At 41.8% G+C, this 23,940-nt stretch overlaps 2 protein-coding genes across 8 annotated transcripts in view; both read left to right on the top strand.

The window, feature by feature from the left end:
- SOAT1 (sterol O-acyltransferase 1) overlaps nucleotides 1-5,767 on the top strand; it is a 48,838-nt gene extending 43,071 nt beyond the window's left edge. For all 3 annotated transcript variants that reach the window (XM_019501809.1, XM_019501810.1, XM_019501808.1), the window contains exons 13-17: nucleotides 268-365; nucleotides 808-906; nucleotides 1,836-1,971; nucleotides 2,860-3,005; nucleotides 4,213-5,767. In XM_019501809.1, the coding sequence (XP_019357354.1) occupies nucleotides 268-365; nucleotides 808-906; nucleotides 1,836-1,971; nucleotides 2,860-3,005; nucleotides 4,213-4,272 (539 nt within the window). In that variant the 3' untranslated portion in view covers nucleotides 4,273-5,767. The remainder of the gene's footprint in view (nucleotides 1-267; nucleotides 366-807; nucleotides 907-1,835; nucleotides 1,972-2,859; nucleotides 3,006-4,212) is intronic.
- Nucleotides 5,768-9,380: 3,613 nt separating this feature from the next.
- Nucleotides 9,381-23,940, top strand: part of AXDND1 (axonemal dynein light chain domain containing 1) — a 44,749-nt gene continuing 30,189 nt past the window's right edge. For 4 of the 5 annotated variants that reach the window (XM_019501804.1, XM_019501803.1, XM_019501806.1 and 1 more), the window contains exons 1-11: nucleotides 9,381-10,413; nucleotides 11,586-11,758; nucleotides 13,964-14,064; nucleotides 14,765-14,891; nucleotides 16,091-16,176; nucleotides 18,129-18,185; nucleotides 18,307-18,415; nucleotides 20,324-20,445; nucleotides 21,800-21,940; nucleotides 22,498-22,602; nucleotides 23,327-23,447. In XM_019501804.1, coding sequence (XP_019357349.1) covers nucleotides 10,305-10,413; nucleotides 11,586-11,758; nucleotides 13,964-14,064; nucleotides 14,765-14,891; nucleotides 16,091-16,176; nucleotides 18,129-18,185; nucleotides 18,307-18,415; nucleotides 20,324-20,445; nucleotides 21,800-21,940; nucleotides 22,498-22,602; nucleotides 23,327-23,447 — 1,251 coding nt within the window. In that variant the 5' untranslated portion in view covers nucleotides 9,381-10,304. Of the gene's footprint in view, nucleotides 10,414-11,585; nucleotides 11,759-13,963; nucleotides 14,112-14,764; nucleotides 14,892-16,090; nucleotides 16,177-18,128; nucleotides 18,186-18,306; nucleotides 18,416-20,323; nucleotides 20,446-21,799; nucleotides 21,941-22,497; nucleotides 22,603-23,326; nucleotides 23,448-23,940 lie in introns of those variants that run through there. The other variant, XM_019501805.1, reaches the window with a different exon arrangement.

Below are 23,940 nucleotides of genomic sequence, written 5' to 3'. Positions count from 1 at the left end.
CCCTTCCAACCCTAGAAACTATGAAACTATGAAACTACTATATTACAATGGAGGACAAGAGAAATTTCAACTTGTTCAGTTTTTACATTTTGACACCTGAATTCCTTGTTCAGCATTGTTGTCCCTTTTGTGGGGGTCAGGTGATGTTCTGATGGGACAGTAGGAACAAAAGCGTTGCTACTGTTCTAAAACCACATTCAGCTGTGATCGGGGCTTGGTGAAAGAATAAGCACAATATCATGAACTGACCCTGTTTTGCACCCCTAGGTATATTGATTTACTTCCTGATTTTCTTCGCATTCCTTCACTGTTGGCTTAATGCATTTGCGGAGATGTTGCGCTTTGCAGATCGAATGTTTTACCAGGTAAGAAGCAGGGAACACGGGTGGAGATGGGTCTTTCTTTCAGTATATGTAGATGCTGTCTGTTGGCCAAACCAAAATGAATTAGGAGCCAAGATTAAAATTATCTTCCCTTGATGAACTGAAGGACTTCAGAAGATTCTGCCATTCAAATCACCATGGCACTAGAAATGTTGTTAATGCTGTTTCTAGGGGGGTTCTTTCCCCTCTGGATCAGGATTGATGTACACGTGGTAGTGTGGGGAACTTTTTCGGGTTCCTAATATCTGCGTATCCTGTGGGTGACATCAGCTGCTAGATGGCTTGTCATGAGCACTCCATTCATTTAAAATATATTTTATTCTACCATTGTGGGTCCAGAAAACTCCACCTAAAAAAAATTGTTGTACCTTTCGATGTGCATGCGCGTGCACACACCTGTTCTCTTATGCTTTACCTGTTTCAGGATTGGTGGAATTCCACATCCTATGCAAACTACTACCGAACCTGGAATGTGGTAGTACATGACTGGCTGTATTACTACGCATACCGGGATATCCTTTGGGTAAGCAGCAAACAGATTTTGTTCCTCATCTTTTATTTTTTGAAACAATAAGTAATCTTTCCTAAAATGAGGAGGGAGTTGGTATAAGTAGAGTTGGTGCACATTTTATTGGGAATGGTGATTAAAATGCCATAGCTGTAGTCTCCATTGTCTTAATGAAACTATTATAGGGAGGTTTTCTGTAATTGTTTGTTAGCCAGGTTCCCTGCATATATGCAGAAATTGCCAAGGAGATGGGAGGCAGTGTGAATTGTAGCATAACAATGGCAACTTTTTTTGAACTTTCTGAAGCTGTTTGAATGAATGGATATCCACTAGAAGCTCCTCTGTTTCTATACCTGTTGTCCAAGTTGATACCAGTTGATAAATGTGAAGATCTTTATTCCTTACCACCCCACCCCCCGTTTTCCCACATTAGTTCAGAAGTCTTAATTTTAATCAAACACTGCTTCACTATACATTCAGGCAAGTAAATGACTGAATTATGCATGTGAGCAGTTCCACTAATGCTATCTGTATGCACAGAGTGAAGGACTGAGGCTTAGTCCGATATGTAAATGTGAAAGCTAACAACTGAAATTAATAGTTCTATAAACACAAATGTGTTCTGGAGGGACTAGTTTCTGAGTTTTGGCATACCTTTGCTTCATAATTCTTGAAAACACAAATCAAGAGGGAGGGAAGTAGGTAGGTGTGTGCCTGGATTTCATTTGTGTTTTCAAGAATTATGAGTAAAATGCCACATTGTGTAGCAATAACACTGCATTTCAAATATAGCACTCCTATATGCACTTAGGGCAGACCCTAAGCAACTCATCAAAATGGTTATATTTGTATAGCAATTATTTGGCCTAAAACTAAAATACAACAAAATGTCTAATTCATAAGCTCTGCACTGAATCCATCTCTTCTCTATTCCCTTGTACCAGTTATTTGGTAAGAAGTTCAAAGCAGCTGCTATGCTGTCTGTTTTTGCTATCTCTGCTGCTGTACATGAGTATGTCCTGGCTGTCTGCTTTGGTTACTTCTATCCAGTCCTCTTCTGCCTTTTCATGTGCTTTGGAAGTAAGTAATTAGGAGAAACTGACTGGGGGAAGCGGGTGGGGTACAATGTGTGGTGGGTTTGTGTTTTTGTTTTGTTCTTTTAAAAAGAAAAAACCACTACCGTAACTTTTGATGGCATTTAAAAATCACAGCTGGGATCAGGAGCTTATTGAGCCAATTTGTCTTAACTTGCAGAAATGCTCTTTTCCCAGAGATCACAATTGGAGGTTCAAATCCTGAAAGTACATGCATTTGAGTAGTTCTGTTAGCTAGTTCTGTGGTGTATATGGACTGGGACTGGGGAAGTGAGCAGCAGCAAAAGGAAGGTGTCTTAAATATGTTCCTGTATGTATAAAACAATACAAAACAACAAATTTGTAATGAACTCGCCAGACTTCAGGCAGACTGGCACCCTTCTGCCCTAGTAGTTAACACTGAGCTTTTAAAGTGATTGTGTAAAGTGGTAGTTGCTTTTTAGGGGTGGGGGAGAAGGTGGTTGTGTGATATTCACTGACCTATACCAGTGTAAGCATCTTCCCTAAGATGGAGGCTTTTTCTTCCATACCACTGTTGTGGAAGCAGGGAAAAATGTATATGGTATTTGGGTGAAAAATCACTAATTGGTTTAAGAAGACTGAATCCTGCATCTGTGGAGGGGATTGTATTAGAAGGGACCTTATAGACTATCCAGCTTATTCTAGGAGAGAAGGCATGGCAAATGGGAGCCATGAAACGCACATACTTGTTCCATAACTTGCCATAAATTCAGCAGGAGCTAAGAAAGTCAGCCTGACTTCAAATTTTAATTGGAAGAAGACTGACTGGAAATACTAGCTTTCTGATGCATAGTAAACTGAGTTTATATATGTACTGAGTGGCATCCCTGATTACTTTCTCTTCCTCTTCCAGTGGTTTTCAACTTTGTTCTTAATGATCGTCGAAAAGGGCCCTTTTGGAATGTGATCATGTGGACATCTCTCTTCTTGGGTCAGGGAGTCATCATTTGCCTTTACAGTCAGGAGTGGTATGCACATCAGTACTGCCCCATAAAAAATGTGAGTAACCTTTGGTTTTGAGTAACTGGCTGCACATGATGAGAAGGAACAGACAGTCAGTCACTGGGGAAAATGACAGGTCATGAACTCTGGTAATGAGAAGTGGATGAACAATGTTCTAATAGTGTGGGAATTAACCAAAATGACACAATCTCCAAGTGTGGATTAATAGACTGGAGAACTCAAATACAAACTTGGAGATTATGGAAGCAGTGATATTCAGGCCATTGAGAAATTAGGGAAAGCTTCTGCTTAAACTGTAGGTCTGATACTTGGTGCAGCTATGTGTGCCCCAACAGCACCATTGTAACTGCATTGTCATTCAGTACTTCCTTTTGGAAGCACTAAATGATAGCGCGGTAACAGCCTGTACTGTGCATGTTTATTTTTAGCTGCTATGTCGCCATAGTAACATGCTATATCAAGTGCGTTGCTGCTTGTAGATGTGCCCGCTATTGGTCTTTCCAATGCTTACACATTGTGTGTATTCAGGATCCAAATTGTTCTTGTTTCTGGTCACCAATGTGTTTACTTCCCTAAACTGCGCACTTTAAGCTGGCTATAGTACCATGTGCTAGAACTGTAGTTCTAGGAAAGTGGTGTACTTAATCTCCAAAATGTGGAGAAATAAAAATCTACAGTAGCACTTGGGTTTCTAGGCAGTTTCATCACCCTAGGTTGTAATGGTGGTGGCAGAAGAGAGTTGAGAATCTAAAGTAATAACGTTTCACAAGCTCTTCAGCCTTGAAATTAGTCTTGATGCTCTGCCTAGTCTCACGGGGCTTTGAAGAGGCACGTAAACCTCTTTAGTGAGCCTTGACCTAAAGTTTGTTCTAGGTGAGCTCGGACTTGACTCTGCTTCTTTATCCCCTAATTAATATATAATCTCTGTAGTTTATTTGCCTCTTTCTGGTAGTGGTGGCTCTGTTGGCTGAAGGTAACTTTGCATATAAAAATGATCAGATTGTACGTAAGTGCCTCCATTTAAGAATAAGTACAGGTAAATCTCTAGTGGTAACTGTAGGGTTGTTTCTGTTCGCCTGGAAAAACTGCATCTCCTCCCTTCCCCAACATCTGGTAGCCAGAGGTGAATATGTACCTCTTGATTTTTACAAGGGAAATGTCAAAGGAGGTTTTGATGCATGAGCTAATGAAGTCCATGTCCACAGCTACATGCTTATGACTCTTACTACTTCATGTTTTATAGCCCACATTCTTGGACTATATGAAACCACGCTCCTGGACTTGTCGTCATGTTCAGATTTAAAACCATTACACCTGGGCGCTCATCTTACCACCTACTGCTGAAGATCCGATGTGTGCATCTTTTTGGATTTGGATCAATAACATTCACAGCGAATGCTTTTCAAGGGAAGTTGTGCCTCCTAATTACTGGAGAGAAGCTTTTTTTTTGTTTCTTGGAACTCTACTGAGGCAGTCCAGTTGAATTGGACTGCAGCAGCCTTTGCAGGTTGCATTCATTGCACACAGTTCTACTCTGAGCCATTTTTATGCCAGTCAAACATTAAGCTGAAGGTTTGAAGTCCACTGAAACCTAGCTCATCCCTGTAGTGCTTCATATTTTTGCCACACGTCTTCAAAGGTTCAGCTGTGGCCTCTAGCAGTCTTTTAGCCATTCCTTTTCATTTCTTTCCTCCTTCAGTAATTTTTCTCATCTACAGCATGTGTGGCTTATGCATGGGGTCTTTTTTTTGCTTTTCAGCCTTCTTGTTGCTATGGCACTGATAAGTGGCAGAGTAACAGGATCTGTTTGCACTGTTGTCATGGAAATAGCCAAAGTACTGGTAGATGGCTTTCTATCTTCTGTCTGAAACTACATTCCACAGTGTCTGATAGCAAAGAGACTAAAAATGGGCTGAGGAAGTGTGGGGGGGGGGCAGAAATGGAAACTTTAATGCTGAATGCTTTCTGTAGTTTCAGTGGAGGGTCACTTGTTGCTATTAGCTTTATGAAGAGATCAGCTATGCTCAAAGTAGGGTGCAAATGTGTGCACTTTTATAGACTTTTTTTACATTTTTTTTTGTCTTGGAAGTTGGACTTCCTTCAGTCAGTCTCTTATGATTCTGTGGTGGTTGTTGTGATCTGAAGATCACATGGCTGAGAAGCAGTTGATTTTTCCTTGCAGCTTTACTCCCTATAATTCCTAGGCTAGTACGTTCTCCTCTTTAAGTACACTTTTATAAACAAAAGAAAAAACAAGCTGCCAAATTTAAAATGAAAGCTTATTACTGTGCATATGCAGTTTCTACTCTGATACTTAAGCACTTTGAATATTAAGGAGGAGCTGCGACAATCCACTGATTTCAGTGGAACTCAGTATTGTTTTCCTTATTCAAAGCTCCACTGTGTAAGGTGCCCATTAGTTTTAGTCATTAGGCTGTATCTTGTCAGGATTAACTCCCTGACAGTTGAGAATAAAAGGTTGAGTCAAATCTTTTGCACAACTAGGAAATTCTGTCTCCCTTGGAATGTTGCATCAAAAATATCTGGAGTTGAGGAAGTGAAGGGAGCTTTATGCTCTGTTTTTGGGGAATAGAGGGGTTGCCCACTTAAAAGAAATGCAACTGATCTGATAGAATTGTTCGAATATCATTCATTACAGCATTTACGTATAGATTTTTTTAATCTAACAAATTCTTTTTTTCTCCTGCCAAATAAGTGTCTGTCACCTGCAATGCAGAACTTAATTAAAGTGTATTACTATTGTTTGCTTGGCTCTTATTCTTTAAACCACTACTTAACTCTCTCTTTCATTTTAAGTGAAACATTTGGAGCCAGATACCATTTGTATACCTCTCATTGCAGGAGAGAGCTCTCTGGTAGAGTACCTTTTTAAAATATCGTAACTTCCAATTTTATTGGTGTTTCTCATAGGTCTTCCCCTGATCTTCACACCTCCCTCCCCTTCTTGCCCAGTACAGGGTTTCTAGGCATCTATACCAGTACTGGCAACTGAGCTCTCAAGTAAGGGAAAACTATCAGAGCTCTCCTGTCGACATCCCAGGTTGAAATGTATTTCACCAGTGTCAACTGGCCTCCTAAGGTGCGTCTCCTAGGCTTTTCGGTGCCTGTCTAAGATTTTTAGTGAAAGGATTCTGTCAGGTAAAACTTGATGACAGTTCCAGACTTGATATATACTGAGTTCTTGAGTTTAATTTTTGGCCTAAAATGTTTTCATGGCTAATTCCAGTGGAAAATTTAAGTGCATGAATCCAGACCATACAGCTATGTCCATAACAGCTCAATTTAGAAATGTTATTGGGCTCACTGGCTTTCCATTTCAGCTTCTTACTTTAGTTAATCTTGAATAATTGTAATTAGAAATTGAGACTCTTTTTTTTTTAACCTCTTAGAAAAGTTGTAGTAAAGAAATTCTAAGAGGTGATGCCTTTTGTTTTTTAACCTGACAGTCATTGTGGGTTTTTGTTGTGTTTTTAATAGCTTTGTGATCAGGTGCACAATAGGGTAGGATACTTGTCTGGTTATCACTGCACTGCACAAGGGTATGATTGGATTAGGGGCCTGGCTTTCTTGAAGCCTGTTTCTGATGCTTGCTAATGTCTGTCAGTGTTCTCCAAAGGGGAGAGTCAGTTTGTTTTCTCTACCTATTAATGGAATTCCAGGTATTACTTTACTGTGCCATTTGTGAAGGTTTCCCGAATACTGATTTAATACAGAATCTTGAAGTTTAACTGTGAGCAATAGCAATTAATGGATCAAAAGAGTTAAAAGAGCTCGCAAGCAAAAGTTCTGAGTTCTGTAGAGGGGTATTTTTTTCTGGCTTTGTCCTCTACTTTTGCTTGCTGCATTGCAGCCCTTTAACATTTCAAAGGCACCTGAAAACTCTCCCTTCGGGCATCAAGTGATCAGACTGTGCATGTATTTAACAATGTTTTTCATTACTTTCTTGACAGTAGGCTCAACCATTCCATTTGCAAGACTGCATTGGGAACCCACAACTCCTAGTGAAATACTTGCACATTGCTCTAACTGGGAGCTAAAAACTATACCTCATTGTGTGGATGGGGATGTGCGCTTGTATGGGCACAAATGCCTAACACTAGCTGCTACAGGCTAACCACCTCCACTTGAGTTATTACTAGTGATACTGTAATACCTATCTTCAGTGCTGGCAAGTGTAAGGATGTAAAGCTTTCTTCATTGTCACCTGAAAACCTTGGGAGTGCTGGCCAGTGCCATGGCAGGGTATGGCTAGGTGATGCCACAGAACCTCTCATTTAATGTGACGAGACATCCGTTCCGCTCTTTTGCCTTTTATATTGTTTCTAGTTTATCCTCCAGGGAGGACTTTTTAAGTTTCATGCAGGATCTTCACACAGATACCTTTTTTTTTTCTCTCTTCCCCCTCCCTTCTTAGGGAGCCCCCTGCTCTCTGGTTGCCTGGGGGAAGAGATCTTTTTTTTTTTATAGAAACGACGCCCACCCTGCCCCTCATCTTTAACGGCTGGACTTGTTTTCTTCCCCCCTCTAAATAAGGATGATCTAAAACAGTTGAAGTCCTGCCACTGCGGAGGTGGAAGCCAGGCTCAGCTTTGAAACAGCCGGCCCGGGGTCGGGGCTGTCCTGGTTGTGACGGTGCACGGGGAGGGCTGGGGCGGGCCTGGCGGGCTACGTGCTGCGCTGTTGCACCGATCCAAATATATTTTGTTATGTACGGAAGCAGCCACGTGTCTCGTTTCTTTCTGGCAGGGCGATGACGAGGGGGGCTAGAGCGCAGGCGTAGTCTACTTTCGCCCCTCCTTCCCCCGAAGGCTTGGGAGGGGGCCCTCGGGGCGCTGGGCGACCGGGCAAGTGCCTGCCGGACAACTGCAGCCAGGCAGCAGCTCCGCTTGGGGTGGGGGGGAGGTGGGGACTGGGGGAGTGAAGAGCGAGTGCTAACGGCCGCTGCGACTGAGGAAGCGCGAGGGGTTGGGCGCTCCTGCTCCCGTGAGGCAGCATGAAGGTTGACCGCCGCAAGGAAAGCTTCCGTTTCCGTGGCAACCAGCTCAACAGGAAGTGACCCCGGAGAGGCTTCTTGCGTCGGCCCCGCCCCCCCGACGCGGTTGTGCCAGCACCCCGCCCTACCTCCTCGCTCCGCCCCCCTGACGTACTGTTTAGCGCTACCGACACCCGCTCGCCTCGTCGTCCCCGGCAGCCGCTGCTGCGCAGGCGCAAGGGTGCCTGCGGACCCGGGGCAGAAAAGCAGGGCGCTGAGCGGGAACCTGGTAGTGCGGGGCGCTCGGTGGGGCTACTGCCCGGGGGGAGCCGGGCTGCGGGGAGGGGAGGCACTGCCAGCAAGTAACGGAAGAATGAAAGCGCCTCGAGTGGCGTCCGCGCACACGTACATAACACCTGCACACGCCACATTAAAGACTGGATGCGAAGGCACAAAGCAGCAGAGACGGGATTTGTTTGACACATTTGTGAAGCGAATTGTAATATCGTTCAGCAAAGTCCGGCCTAAGGCCTGTGATGTCATATGGGTCAATAATGCAACTGTTTCCCCAATAGTGCTCCATTTCCCAAAAAAACTGCCCATGCATGCACGTGTAGTGGCAAACGAGCCACCTGTACAGGGGTGTCGGTTGTAGCTGTGTTGATCTAAGGACACAGGCAGGCAAGGTTCTTTGGGTAAATCCGATATCTTTTATTAGCCCAACTCATAGTTGGAAAAATTCTTTGCAAGTTTTTAGGTGTTCGCAAAGGATCTTTCCTATCCTTTTAGTTGGTCTAATAAAAGACATCGGATTTATCCATCCAAGGAAAGGCTGAGGGATCTGGGACTCTTCAGCCTAAAAAAGAGAAGGCTGAGAGGGGACCTGGTATCAGCTGCACTGGGGAGTAACTCAAGGGCTCGGTGAGCCACTTTACCAGGGCACCTGAGGGGAAAACCCAGGAGTAAGGGCCACAAACTTGTGGAAGATGGATTCAGGCTCAACATTAGGAAAAACTTCATAGGGTGTCCAGACTGTGGAGTAAGCTTCCTCCAGGGGTGGTGCAGTTGCCTACCCTGGAAATTTTCAAGACAAGACTAAACGGTCACCTTGCTGGGGTCACCTGACCCCAGTTGTCTTTCCTGCTTGGTGCAGGGTGCTGGACCTGATGATCTTCCAAGGTCCCTTCTGGCCTTACAATCAATGAAACTTTGTTTGCCTATGTACAGTGTGTGCACACATACACATGAATGTACATACTTTAGGACTGACTCATGCCGGGTGCTGTGCCCCCCTGGGGTGCCTTGAGAGCCTTTCAGGGGTGCTGTGGGTGCCACACAATGTTTGCACTGAGTTATAGCTGCGAACGTGTTTTTCAAGGTAAACCCAGATATTTTGCCTAAGAATCCATAGTGTTAAAACATTCTGACCTGTTTATGGTTTTTCTGAGTTCTTTGCAACAGAAAAGCTGCTCTATTTTTCTGGACCCCAAAGAAAGCGAGAAACCTAAGAGCTGGCCTTATCTAACAAGTGCCTCAAGTCCTAAAAAAGGGTGAGAACCACTGCTCTAGAGAGGATGAAGTATTTAGTTTTACAAGATCATATATTTGGGCGTTTTTGGGGGGTTTTTTTAAGTCTAATTGCATTAAATGTGAATGAAATGACTTATGACTGACTGCTTTGTTGTAAACACAACCCCCTTGATTTATGCATCAACGTTTGGATATAAACCCACTCATTTTAGCAGGCCCAATTTGATTAAGTGTAAAACCACATCTTTTATTTTTTTTTTCTTTCTGTAGTTGTGTTTGTGGATTTCCATCTGGAGTTGCATCGGCATGTGAAATAAAGCAGCACGTTCCCTTTCTGCATCTGGCCACTTTATATTCTCCATTAGAAGGGGGGGGGGGGTTGTGTGTTTTTTGTTTAACAAGCCTAAAAGGTGGCAGCCCCACAATATAGATCAATGATTCTCAACATTTTTAGATTGAAGGCACCCTTCATTAGATGCAAGGCACTCCTTGGAAGATACCAGCTCCTGAGCTTTCATTCTTTTTGACTACAGAAAAATAATAATGCTATTCTTCTGTTCCGAAGAAATCCAGTCAGAATCTTTTAACACTATGAATTCCTGTTTGAAATCTCTTGTTTTATCTTGTGAATTATATTTGCAGACCTAACAGTGGTCTCATTTTTTTGGCACCCTGTAGCACCCCTTACAGGATCCCAAGGCATACCAGCATTCTGGCTGAGAATTACTGATACAGATATTTAGATTTTAACTTTGCTTTCAGGTTATTTGAATTGAAAATTTCTTTGGCTAAATGAGCAGTAGCTATTTGCCATGTCCCACAATGAAGTACCAGTTCCGGGGCCATCCTCTGCATCAAAACCAGAGGGCAGAAAAACAAAAGGTATCTCATCTTTGGTACCTGTCAGTACGGAAAATGCAGGTAAAGTTCAGCATAGATGATACAATATAATTCCATGTGGAAATCATGACTTCTTTTTCTCTCTGTCTGTTCTGCTGTTTTGGGATTGTAGATAGTATCAGAGTACTTTTATGGGAGACAACACTATGTCATGCCTTTGTTTAATAGCTGTTCACAGATGTTTCAGACACCAGTTTTAAAACATCTACGGATTAAATTAATTAGATGCGATAAAGTCTGGCACAGTTTGTGTCAGAGTTTATTGCTCCCAAGTGCAGCGTTTACATGTGCACCTGGGACAGTAGCACACTGAGCTGGGGCAGTGTAGCCCTGGCTGGCTGGGAGGGGTCAGCCTGCCAGTCCAGGGCTGCTCCTGCCGCGTGCTGCAGAGGGTCTGGCTGGGGCACAAGGGTGCTACAATGTGAGGTTAAGTAGCAGGCAGCCCCTCACTGTAGCACCCTCATGCCCTAGCCAGCCCCAGTCAGTGCCTACATGAGTTGCAGCAAAGTAAATAACTCCCTCATAAAATAGTACTTCTTTTGGGCAGTACTATCCTACGGCAGAATTGTTTTGATCTGACCTAGTAAGCACTGTTTGTGTAGATGGTGATGCTTTACTGAGGAACTAATTGGGAAACTGGAGTAAGCATCTCATGTAGATGCACTTACTGACTAACTAGCAATTGTATAGTAATTGAGATTTCCCACCCCCCCCTTTTTAAATATATATACCATTCTTGCTATGTTGGGGTGGGGGTTACATGGCTGTTACATTTGAATCTACTGTAGTTTAAATGTAATCCAGCACCTTGGGGCACCACCACAAGTGGTGAAATTAGTAATTTTAATGCTTATCTAAAGATTTGTATTAATATGTGCATAATGCAGTAAGACATATAAAATAACGGTAAGTAGCAGCATGTGGATGGAATTTTTTCCCCTTTTTGCTGATGCTGACATTTTCACTGAAAAGGCTGCCTCTATTTAGCAAGTAGTAGTGACAATAAAGAGACATCAGTATGTTGCAAGTGGGAGCACATTATCATGCTGTTTCCATGAGGTACTTCACTGATGTTCAACTAAAGATCCAGTCAGAATGGGGTCAGCTGACTGTACTGTTTTGAAAACAATATTTTTATCCCTAGCAATGTAGTGTTACCATCTACCGTAGGGTGCTTTCCTGCTGTTTTTCAGAGCTGAAGGACAAAACAAGGATGCTCGACTGTTTCAGGCTTCATTCTACCTCCCTCCAAAGTCACTTCATCCCTGAAGAGATCTTCCGTATGCTGACCTCTGCTTCCAGTACTGTCTATAACCCTGAATTTTTACAACCTCCCAAAAAAGGCAAAAGTGCAAAAGAGTTTAAGGTGTGTGCATTATTACCAGGAAGTGCATTTCCCCCTCCTATCAGACCTGATCATAATTGTCCCTTTTAAATGTATCTTAGTACAATGTCCACACGTGCAATCAAGAAGTTGAATTCTTCAAGGTAACGCATGGCTTTATTAGACTAACTGTCTTTGCTGTGTTTCTATTGGCAAGAAATTACATGGACTCATAAAATCATAATCTTGTTAACCAAATGATGTACTACTTTGTAATTACAACTGTTCTGATTAGATTGTAAGCAATATGGAGCAGGGGCTTTCGCTTTTTACTTGACTGTAAAATGCTCAACATACTTTGGGGATGGGATTATACAATATTAAACATTTATTTTGTGTGTTTTGGCTCTTGGCTCTATCTTGAGGCAGCAACAACATACACAAATTGGCTAGACAGTTGTTTTGATTGCTCCCACACCTTAAGAACTTTATTTTTTGTGCAATACTAGTATTAAAATGCTAAATATTTTAAAGAAAAAGAGTTTAAAAATCAATACTTTTAAAAAATAAACATAAGTAAACTGTTGAAACCTTACATTAAGACCTAAACTTATAATAATCTTTTAAATAAACAACGCTATCAAGTCACTGAACTGGGGGCAGGTTGTGAAAAATGCTAGCAGCATACTGGGCTGCATTAGTAGGAGTGTTGCCAGCAAATTGAGGGAAGTAATTATTCCTCTGTGTTTGGCACTGGTGAGGCCACATTGGGAGTACTGTCCAGCTTTGGGCCCTCCGCTACAGAAATGATGTAGACAAATTGGAGAGACTATAGCGGAGGGCAACAAATTGTTAGGAGGCTAGGGCACATGACTTAGAGGCTGAGGGGACTGGGCTTATTTAGTCTGGCAAAGAGAAGACAGAGGGCATTTGATAACAGCCTTTAATGACCTAAAGGGGGGGTCCCAAAGAGGATGGAGCTAGACTGTTCTCCATGGTGGCAGATGACAGAACAAGGAACAACGGTTTCAAGTTATAGCCAGCTAAGTTTAGGTTGGATATTGGGAAAATCTTTCTCACTAGAAGGGTGGTGAAACACTGGGCTGGGTTACCTAGAGAAGTGGTTTATTTACAGCTGAGAAACTGATTAAGGGCTGGAAATGCAGTAAAAGTTGTTTTCCTTTTCTGATATATAAATAAAATGTAAGCATGAGAGGCTGAGATCATCCAGTTCTAAAATTTAGAAGGACCTGATCCCCAGGAACAATACATGGATAATTCTTTTCTTTCTAATAAATTAGTGTTAGATGCAGGCTGTTTTCATTAACTTCTTATCTATCCACATTTAACATAGGCTATGGACAGACATGCATAGGGTGTAAAGTGTTTCAGATCTGACCAAAGTTTAAAAATGACCCTCAGAAGAAGCCAGATATTCTTTTGAAGTGCTTCATTTTGAAATCTTTCCTCAAATGTTTGCATGCTCCAGCTGTCCCCTGGCATCCCACAGTGCTCCACTCCCTACTCCCAGCCCATATAGGGAGAACAGGGAGCAGGATGGACAGCCACTGAATGCTCTCTGGTTCACTTAGCTGACCTTGGTGTCTCCCAAGGCTAAGACAGGCAGGGATTCTTACTCTCCTTGGTTGGAAAGCAGTGCTGCTGTATGCCTTCATAGCCACTTTGAAGTCCTCTGGACTAGGGTGGGGGCTGTGCGGTGTTTAAACATGCAAATTTAAAGCACTCTAAGGTTTGGATGTTTCAAATATGTGTCTGGCCATACCCAGAGATTTATTTAACTAATACAAAAATGTAATATGCCAATTCTCTGCATTTTTTCATTGAATTCCAATATCCATGCAAAAGCAGTTTGACCCAGATCAGGATTAAAGCATTAATCATCTAGAAAGTAAGAAATGTCATTCCTCATTTTCTAATAATCAACCTTTCTTTAGGAAAATAGCTAAAAGCTCAGATTTAAGAACAAGATGAAAATTATTTAAATTAGTGTTTCTTGGATTAAATTGCAATTCTTTATTTAAATCCCTGTGATTTAAATTAACTTGCCTGTAGTGGTATTTCACAGTATCTGAGTTTTCCTTTCTCTCATGGCTTTGTTCTCTATAGCCCTCTGAACATATATAAGTCAGTCCTTTGTAATCACCTTGGGTGACAAGTAGTCTTTGTTTATGTCATGATTACCATAGAGTTTACCTCTGAAAACTGATATTTGTGCATGCTTTTTAGGGTTTCCTATGCACTCCAGATGGGCTCTGGCATCATCCTAATCGAAGGAATAAGTTCAAACACCTGACAGACAATCCTATCTGCCTGACAGGAGCTGGGAGGTAAACAAGGAAAAGGAAATGGTTATGGTGAAAGAAAAAATGCAGAGGTTGGGAACACCGTGCTTTTACTTTACTTTCCTGTCGTTTTTTTAAATATCTAAAGATGCGCTTCCAAATGCTTCAGTTTTGGGAACTCTACGAGTAGAGCTGGTAACCAGCCATAGTAAAATGTGGAGAGATGTGGGAGCAATAAAAAATTAGCAGAAAGTAAGTCAAAAGTGACCTTTAAAATATCTTTATGAAACTGCTTTTTTGAAGTTGCCAGGAGTTAGAGATATGACATGGAATCCAAGATTTCTCTGAGGAAGCCCTGCCTGGCCTTAATAGATTTGGAAGAGAATACAGTTCTCCTTTAGCTTTTTGGCATAACATTATCTCTCCCCAGCATGATTAAGTCTGAGTCTTATGTTGTGTCCATACCAGAATTTAGAGATGTTGGTATCTGGTAGATCCTTGGTAGTGAGTATGAGAGAGAGTCTCTGACCCAAGGTTGTTAGACAATAGTTTGCCTTCAATGGAAAAATTAATCTGGCTAAAAATAACACCCTGTGAATTTTAATTAGCCAAGATAACATGGCTTTAGTTAAGCCCTAAACACAGAATAGTCCTTCTGTGGCTTTTGACTAGCTGGAGGAGAGCAGTGGAATGAATGGGTAGTGTTGGGTACAGTGAATAATTACTTTTTTCCATATTTTCTCAGGGATGTTTCCTTTCTATATGACATTGCACTTGGAAAAGAAGATGAGAGAGAGAGGTCCCTGGCAGGCTTTTTCTCTGAGAAGGGTAATAAACGAACACAAAATAATGGCTCGCCCATCGCTCCTACTGTGAGTGAAGAAATATGATAAGTACTTCTCAATTCTGTGGAACCACTGCATATAGTAATCATGGGATTTATGTAGTAGACTTTTCATATTTTTAGAGCAAGATTTTCATAGCATTAGTCACTTTGAATTACACTTTCCAGCAACCCCAATTTAATGTTATCTGCCTGGCTTTGCTGGAGCTTTTAAAGAAAATATTGGAAGAGAGCAGGTTGCATTGGTTGTCAGTTCAAACTCTGTCAGGTCTTGCTGTACCTAGCAATACTGACTAAGGAATGACATGCTTCCATTTTGATGTGGCCAGGGAAGATTTTTAGGTTTGATCCATTGGTAGGCCTCAGTTTTAGGGACAGACTTTAATTTGTGCTGAACATGTGTTTAATTATGTTTTTGTTGACTTCAGCAAGAACAGAGTTTGGGTAAATACTGAGCACAAATGAAAATATCTTCCTGACTTGGATGAACGGATGGATGGATGATTCCTGTGTGTATCCCTCTGACATTGGTCTGTGTTGGATTTAAGGTGGATTTCTTATGCAGCAGTCTCTTAATCCATTTCACTTGAAAACAAACAACCTCCCAAAAAAATTCATTGCTGCTTTTTGTTGCTCTAACATTTCCTTAGCACTACAACTCCTTTACCACTAGGGTGACTGTATGTCCAAGTTTGCCTGGGACAGTCCCAGATTTTAATGGCTGGTCCTGGCTGCCTGGGGAAAATTTAAAATGAGTCCTGGAATTGCAGGGATCTGGGGCACAGTTCAGCAGGGTGGCATGGTGCGCCAGGAGTGGACTGCACCTATGCCCCTGCCCACTGACCTCTGCCCACAGCAGTGTCATTGACTGCGGGGCAGGAGGGGTGGAAATTCAGCAGTGTCCTGGGTGTCTCAGACTTCCTTATGGTCACCCTACTTACCATGCACCACAGCAGTTGGAATTCAAGCATTGGTTCATGTTTGGTTATGTAAATGGATTTAAAAATCTATAAAATACATCCATCAGTCAGGTTCTAAATATGTGCGTGGATAAAAATAGTGCAAAAAAGTTTATGCACAAAATTTGTTTTCTAGGCAACCAAAACAAAACCAAATCCTCTTTTAGGAGAAAGTGAGAGTTCACATGTATTTTCCTTCCTTCCTTCCTTTTGTTTTAAAAAAGAAAAAAATGTCTTTCATACTCTGATGTATCTATTCTATCCTTAGCAGCCAAACATAGCAGACAGCCTGGTCCCTGAAGAATTTCACATTGTGAAGAACAGAGGAGTCATACCTTTGGAGTATTTTGACGAGTGAGTGCTTGTATGGCTCACAAGGAATTGTGCCCACAATTTAATGGCTTGCTTTACACTGTAGAGTGCAGAGAGATAATGAATCCAAAGCCATTGGGCAAAGATACCTGTACTAGTCAAGGAAACAGGAGTGTAAAATGTGTGGCTTAGCAGGCACCTCTAGCAATATGGGCCACTGACAGATGTGAAACCCCCCCAGCGTTTTACTAGAAGAGGCATCACGTTAGTTTGCCCTGGCTCGCCCAACATTGGTATAGATTGTGCACTTCAGTGGGGCTTTTTGGCACTTTTATGTAACAGCTGATTGAATCAAACTGATGCAATGCCTCTTCTCAGCATGCACTGCACTTGGCACGGGGGCACACTGAGCTGAAAGTAAAGTGCTGTTTGATATTTTATTTATTTTCATGTCTGTAAGCAGCCATGGTTATACAATACAGCCAGTCCCCCTGTCCCTGCAGAACCACCTAGGCAACAGTATTTCGCCTCACTGTCTTGCAGTGACTAAAGGAAGCCAGACCTATTTTCCATTCCAGTGACTACATTTCAAGGGCTTTTCTATCAAATGTGTTTACGGTTGGATTTGAGCGTGGGTGTATAAATTTGATCAAATGCTTAGAGGGAAGTGCTAACGGACTCCTTTAAGTCACCACTGGCTTTTATATGACTTCAATTAGCACTGGTTCCAGCCTTGGCCATTTTCAAGGTGCCTAAACCAAGCTGCAGAAGTGTGGCTAAGCAAAAGGACCCAAAGTGTGTTTCTGAGTAATTGTTGAGTGAAACATTGGAAATATGATAACTAACTTGGTCAGCAAAGTGAAGGAAGTGATCAACATATCCATCTAAAGTAGTAATAAGATCCAATTAAACAGACCACAGGGCCTGAAAGGAGACATTGTAAGGAAAGACCATACATTAAATAATGCAAATATACGATATCTATATCATAGCTTTATCTTTAAAAGTTATTAGTAGTGATTGATGTAACCAAATGTATTAGATGCTATTTGGCTATAATAGGTATATTTGTAAGATTCTTAGATAAATTATAAAAAACAGCTTTGTCAGAGAAGACCATAAACTAGGGTAAAAAAGAAACATGACAGTGCTGAACAGCATTCCACAAGGATATAAATCACAATGAATTGACACCTTCCAAGTCCACAAGAGACTTGGTTCAGTCCAGTCCCCAAACTTTTGGTGAAAAAAAGAAATTTAAATAAAACCAATCAGAAAGCACTTCTTAGAATATTTAGAACAAGCCATCTATAAATATAGGGTATAGATTGTGAGGAATTTTGGAGAACTAAGTAAATTCAAGGAGACCTGCTATCAGCCTGTGTACTACCTGCTTCCCCCTTGAGTCACCTCAGCGGGGATAGGTATGTTGTGCTGTCACAGGTAGACTTTGGAACTTGTTTTTGTGTTTCGGGGTGTAAGCAATAAAAGGTTTGGCTGTAGACATGTCTTTTTCCCTTTTATCAGTAGTCAATCTGCATGGTGACATGTAATCAAGGTAACACCATCTTGACCCTGTCTGCTATCTTCAGATTAACCCATAATTTTTTCCACCTTTTAGCCTTGAATTGAGTTCACCAGTCTTCCAGTTTAAATTTGTTCAGGACTTTTATTTCCTTTCCTTTCCTCCTTTGTTCAGCGAGTGAAAGCTAAATTAGGAATTAAATCCAAGCTTTTGTGGGTCAATATGAAGATACATAAAGTGGAATTATAATCATTTTTTCTGTTTCTTGCTGTTATATTGTTTTGGCTTTTTGTTTGCATTGGAGCCCCAGCCATGCACAAGGCTGTCCCCTGGCCATAGACAGCTTGCACTGTACAGACACAGCAAAAAGAGATTACAGTCTAGATAGGAGCTTTGGTACAAGGAGCTGGATTCTACAACAGGCAAAGAAAGTTTTCTCAGACCACTTCTCCATTTGTATTTGTTATAGTAAATACACAACTCTGCTTGAAGATTGTGAAAATAGGCTGAGGCTGTTCCCATCCATGTGAGTAGTGCCTTCCACCAATGTGTGCCAGAAAAAAGGCAGTATTGATTTAATTTCTGTGTAATGCATCATATTATTTTATGCAAAATTGTGGCACATTTCTTCTATCCTTATCTTTTAGGAAACCATCTGGGCGACTTGAGGTCATTCAGCTGATGAAGGTGATGGATAGCATGCTAGAAAAGGCTGGAGTAAATGATGAAACAATTGGGGTATTGGAGCCTTCCCAGGTAAAGATTCATCACAATCTTGAGAAATAACATCTCACTTACTGTAGGGGATAAATCCTGGAACATGAAAGGGCCTTCCCTTGTTTTAATTCTAAAGATAGTCTGCTACACATTCTCCTTTGCAGCCTGCTTGTGCTAATCAAGTTGCCTGTGCTAAGAATGTTAATGTTGATCTTGATCTTGATCTTCCCTGTTAATCTTGATCTTCTTTGTCAAGACTAGTAACTAATGTGTTGGTGTTAAATACTGGACTTTCCTGATACAAATGTTCTTGCCAACAGAGGACATGTTGTGGACTCCTGCTGTGAGGTAACTAAGGCAGCAGAATCCTCCTCTTCTGATTTGTAAAGTATAATGTTAGACTACAAAAATACTACTGATACAAAAGTAAAAAGAGGCGCTAAGAGTTGAGCTCTTGAGTAACATTGCAGGTCTGAAATGGCATGTCGGGGCATGTTCCTATCTTGGGGTTACTTTCAGTTATTACATGCATAGTAATTGGGCAGATTTAGATACATGGGAACGGGGGTAAAGACATTCAGAGCTGGTTTTAATTCTTTACATTTGAGATAATGGTAAAGCCCCTTAACTTGATGGGAAGCAAGTCAAAATCATGGTTTGGAGTGTTGGCGGACTTCGCAAGTATTACCTGACAGGGGTCACAAAGTGAATGCTTCTGCTATGGCCCCCACTACTTGGCCTATCCTCATACTACATTGAAAACCAATTACATACCAACCCAGTGAATACATAAGTGTGTGCCTTCCATCTGAAAAACCACGAGACCAACTGCCAGCTCAACATTACATGGTCCTGGACCCCACTGTCACATTGTCCAAATCCAGTTTACCTTGGAGTTGCCCTCAATTGAACCATTTCATACAAAAAAACACATCATGAAGACAAAAGCAAAGATGAGCACTTGTAACAACATTTTATATAAGCTCACCAGCTTGAAATGGGAAGCTAGACCTCAACCATCTGAACCACTGCTCTGGCTCTCAGCTTCTCCTCTGCTGTGTGTGCATGCCCTGTATGGGAGAGATCTGTACATGCCAAGCACCATGACCCCATTCTGAATGATAGCTGCCAATGCATCATAAGATGTCTGAAGCCTGCCAGCTTAAACAGTGTGTACCTGCTGGCTGGCATTGCTCCACCTGACATCAGAAGAGCAGTGGACAGCAGGATATGATGAGACCAAACTGAAGACATGAGACACCAGCCATACAACCCCCTGCATCAGACAAACATCTGAAGTTATGCAGGAGCTTCCTCACCAGCACCCAGCCTCTTGATACCACACCCAAGGAGACACCACAACTACAAATGTGGAATGAGAGGCTGAAGAACATACCTGACAGAGAAAAAATGGACATTCCAGCCACTGAGTTCTTGCTACCAGGGGCTGATGAACCATGACAGGTAGCTGTGTCTCAACTGCCTACATACTGGAGTTGGACATTCCAAGGAGCTAATGAAGAAGTGGGACTATACCGTTGGTTCAACCACAAGTGGCTGTGGCACAGCGTCAGATTATGTAACACCTGCTGCAATGCCTGCTGCTTGAAAGCGCATGTACAGTGAAAGATCTTGCAAAGTACAATAAATGAGCACAAGTATGTATGACAAAATGGTCATATGCGGTGTAGAGACGCAAGAAGAAGAAGAATGGCAAGCAAGTTAAGCAATTGCTGACTGTTTTTGAAACTGTACTGATGAACTTATGCCCAGTAGTTTTCTCGTATTCTCCATTTCTTTATTATTGGTTTATTCAGAAAGGAAAATCTAGCACAGGGGTTCAGGTTTTTTAAACTGAACTTTTGTCCATTTCTTTTCTCCCAAGTTCATTGCTGCCAAAGGTGAATTTCCTTTACCATACCCTGATGCTTTCATGTCTTTCACCAGCTGCACAATGTACTGAAGGTGCTGAAGGCAGAGCAGAACATTTACAACATAGTGTTCCATGAGCTGATTCGACAGGTCAGCGTGGATTGTGCAGAAAGAGGAGAACTGCTTTCTAAGCTCAGGTCAGGTCAGGATTAATGGAGTTCCCCAGTTGCTCTTTCAAGATTTATGGTAGTGTCTTGATTAGCTTTGTATTTCATAAAACCATTAGTTGCCACCAGGAATGTTAATTACCCTTAACTTTGGTACTTTTTCCAGCATTGCTTCTCTATTCTCTGTATGTCTTGTCTAGTTGGAGTTATCAAATAGAACTCTGTTTCACTATATATTTCCAAAACGAAAGTTTTCCAGCCACATACATGTCATTTTTGGCAAGTATACAGTTTATGATTCTGTGACCTGTGTAGTGTGGGTGTGTAAGCATCTGCACCTTTACTGAATATATGCCAATCACAGTGGTAATTGCCTACCTATGCATATACCTGAATGTAAGTCCTGAAAAAATAGTAGTAGGAGGGGGGCCCGTCCATGTTTTAGCTCCAATAATTGAATGTATAGGGCACTCGCCCAGAAGCTTTAGGTGCCCCAAATACCCAGACGTTTGAACCTGAATTTAACTCCTCAGCACACTGCCCCAACCACCATACCACAGATCAAGAATTATCCAGTCCCCTCTCCAGCCCTCTTCTTGAAGCTTTGGAACTAAACTATGCATTTATTATTCATTGAATTTAATGGATGGAAAGTAGTGGAAAAGTTTCTCCCCCATTGGAAGCAATGGTCCAGGCTAGAATCCCAGACTTTCTCCCATCTAGAGCAGCATCAGTCTTATAGAGCTAGTACCCTCTAATTTGCTGTCTGTCTTCTGGCTCCACATAACTGTATCTCCTGGTTGTCCAGGAGGGCAGCTTCAAAAAGAGGATTGGAGAATGGACTGGATAATGCCCAGACTGTGGCACCCTGTCCCCCAGCCTTGGTTTTTGCTTGTGGAAGTGTGTGACTTGAAACATTGAACATACACGCATATGTACATAGCCACGTATCTGTCTGACGATTGTGTAGGCTGTAGTGCATGTTCAGCAGCCATGTGGATGTTTGTGTGTCCACGCTGCAGGGATAACGGAATCTCAGACTGCGTAAGTGCCAAGAATGCCACTTGTGCAGCTGGAAATCTGCCATTTGGCTGCTTAATGTGAAATAAAATTCTGTCTGTTGTGTCTAGAGCAGCTGAGAGGTCCCTGAGTCAGGGTTCTTGTGTCATTCCTTATAATAACTTTTATGTTCAGAAATACTTTATTTGGGGCATCTAAATTTGCCAGCAGTGTTAAAATCCCAAATATATCTTCTCAAAAGATGACCTTATAGAAACTCTTATATTCAGTGGTGATGCTCCTTTCCTCAGACACTGGATTAGAAGACCTGCATTCTCAAAAAGGTAAGTCAACTTTCAATTTTTTTCTACCCTTCTTATTACAGGCAGAAATATGTGAGTCTACTGAATTGGATTCCCCAACAGATGAGGAACCTTTACGAAGAACTGATGGCACAACGGGTAATGGACAAACACATTACAGAAGAGTTGCACAATTTCAAGGAATCCATTGGACGGCTGACCAGGTCTGAATCATGACTGATTCCCATTACCTTCTGTGCAGTAGGGCTAGTATGTAGATAGAAGTTTTTTGCTCTTCCCCAGACACTTGATTTCTTCTCTTACGTTTTGTCTGGCAGATCAGAGGGATATTAACTATTTTACAGCTTTATACCGTATACAATACTTTACAGCTGCAGCAAAGTCTTGTATAATATCTGAATAGTCTAGCTTGCAACTAGTATAATGACCCCTAAACCAGACTGTAATGCAGACAGCCTGAAGCATTGTGTCATTACATGGTTTCCACAGTTCTGGCAGTCCCATGAGTCCTGCAGTGCAGGAATGGAAGATGACAGTGAAGACACATTGCTTAAAATGTCATGTAGGGCTGTATACAAAGGGATAACTTGTGTACAAGATCATAGTTTGTATGCATTGGACAGGCATAGCAATGGATGATTGTCTGTTTTAAGGAGAATCCCATGTTAGTGCTTAGGATACTCTGACTGAGATTGCTGGATAGGATAGGAACTGTAATAGATGTGCTGGGCTTTGAAAGGACTATTCTGGGCTATTTCAGTGAGCTGCAGGAGGTCCGAGAACATGATCTCAGAGTCACCAGAGAAGCAGAACGGGCACAAGAGGAACTAGCTGCTGCAGTACGGGACTCTGAGCTGAATGCAAAGTGAGTTGCTTTCAACTTAGGGTGGGCTGAGGGAGTGAAGCAATACCGCGTCTGAGCTAAAGGCAAAACACATGCTTCTGTTATTGAGTGAAAATATGGCATGTGACACATTGGTCACTTTCTCGTAGTCATTAGGAAAGATAGGTTATTTCTGTGAGGGAGAATGCGTGGTTCTCTCTCCAGATTCCTCAAAGGGGTAAGAAGTTCTTCTAATGTTTCAAGTTTTAACAAATAGAGGTAATTTTTATTTATTATCTATGTATCTCACATTTTATTGGGTTTGGACAGATACCCCCCACTTCTACTTGTTCTCTATTGATAATCTCTTTATAGCGTAAAAATCTGAGAATTGCTAGAAAGGATAGAGGGGTTCAGACTCCTATATTAAGTTCTAAGTTACCTCTGACCTAGGAAAATCTTGTAACCTGAATAAATCAGTCAGCCAGGACTATCTTCAAGCTTGAGACTGAAGATTTGCCTCAAGGCTTGCTGAGAATTTTCAGTGAGAATATCATTGGAAAGGCTTGTAGGTGGATCAGGGAAAAGAGAATTGTTGGATTCATAAGTTGGTGGAGTAGGATGGGCAAGATAAGGTTGCTGAGAGGGCAAGTATCTTGAGAAATGTTTGGAAGCTCTGAGAAAAGTAGAAAACTGGATAGGAAAAAAGGGATGTGATTCCAGTAGCTTATCCCATATTTCAGTGTGTTTTTTCTTTTTCTTGTAGCCTTGTGGAAGAATATAGAGAGCTATATGAGTTGCAGAGAGTGAGACTTGAGGGCCAGCTGCAGCTGTTAATTGAAGAGAGAGAAATCTGGAGCTCAGCTACATATGACCTAGCACTGAAAGTAGGTATGGGTGGGATTGTGGAAACTATTGCCATTCTGTAAGATGCAAATCACTATAGCTAGAGCACCCACTCCACTCCGGGATTCTAGAGGCAGGTGTTGATTAACTGAAATTTTGTATTACTGCTAGTATACCTGTCAGACCTGTCTAGATACCGTTTCCCAGTGCACTGATGCTTTTTTTTTTTTTGTCTTGTTTACTATGGAAACCCCACCTTTGTATATTTATTTTTCTGGCTCTGGTCTCAAGGCTTAGTGAAAGAAGAATAACTTGGTTAAAGTCAGAGTGGCTTGTATGCATTCAAAAATAGTGGCGCTAAATTCTTCTGGATTTTCCTCACGATTTAGATGATCTAAACCCAGATAACTTGGACACTTTTACAAAGTAAAATTCTAGTGTCACGGGGCAGGGTCCTAAGAGCGGCCGTGATCTCTCTTGGCACCCCCTACCGTGCCAAGTTAGGGTCCGTGCACCCTCGTTCTCACCCGCCAC

The sequence above is a fragment of the Gavialis gangeticus genome, unplaced genomic scaffold (genome assembly GCF_001723915.1).
Source record: "Gavialis gangeticus isolate Ggan-Ray unplaced genomic scaffold, GavGan_comp1, whole genome shotgun sequence".
Taxonomy (NCBI): Eukaryota; Metazoa; Chordata; order Crocodylia; family Gavialidae; genus Gavialis; species Gavialis gangeticus.
This window is presented reverse-complemented; position numbering and strand designations above follow the sequence as displayed.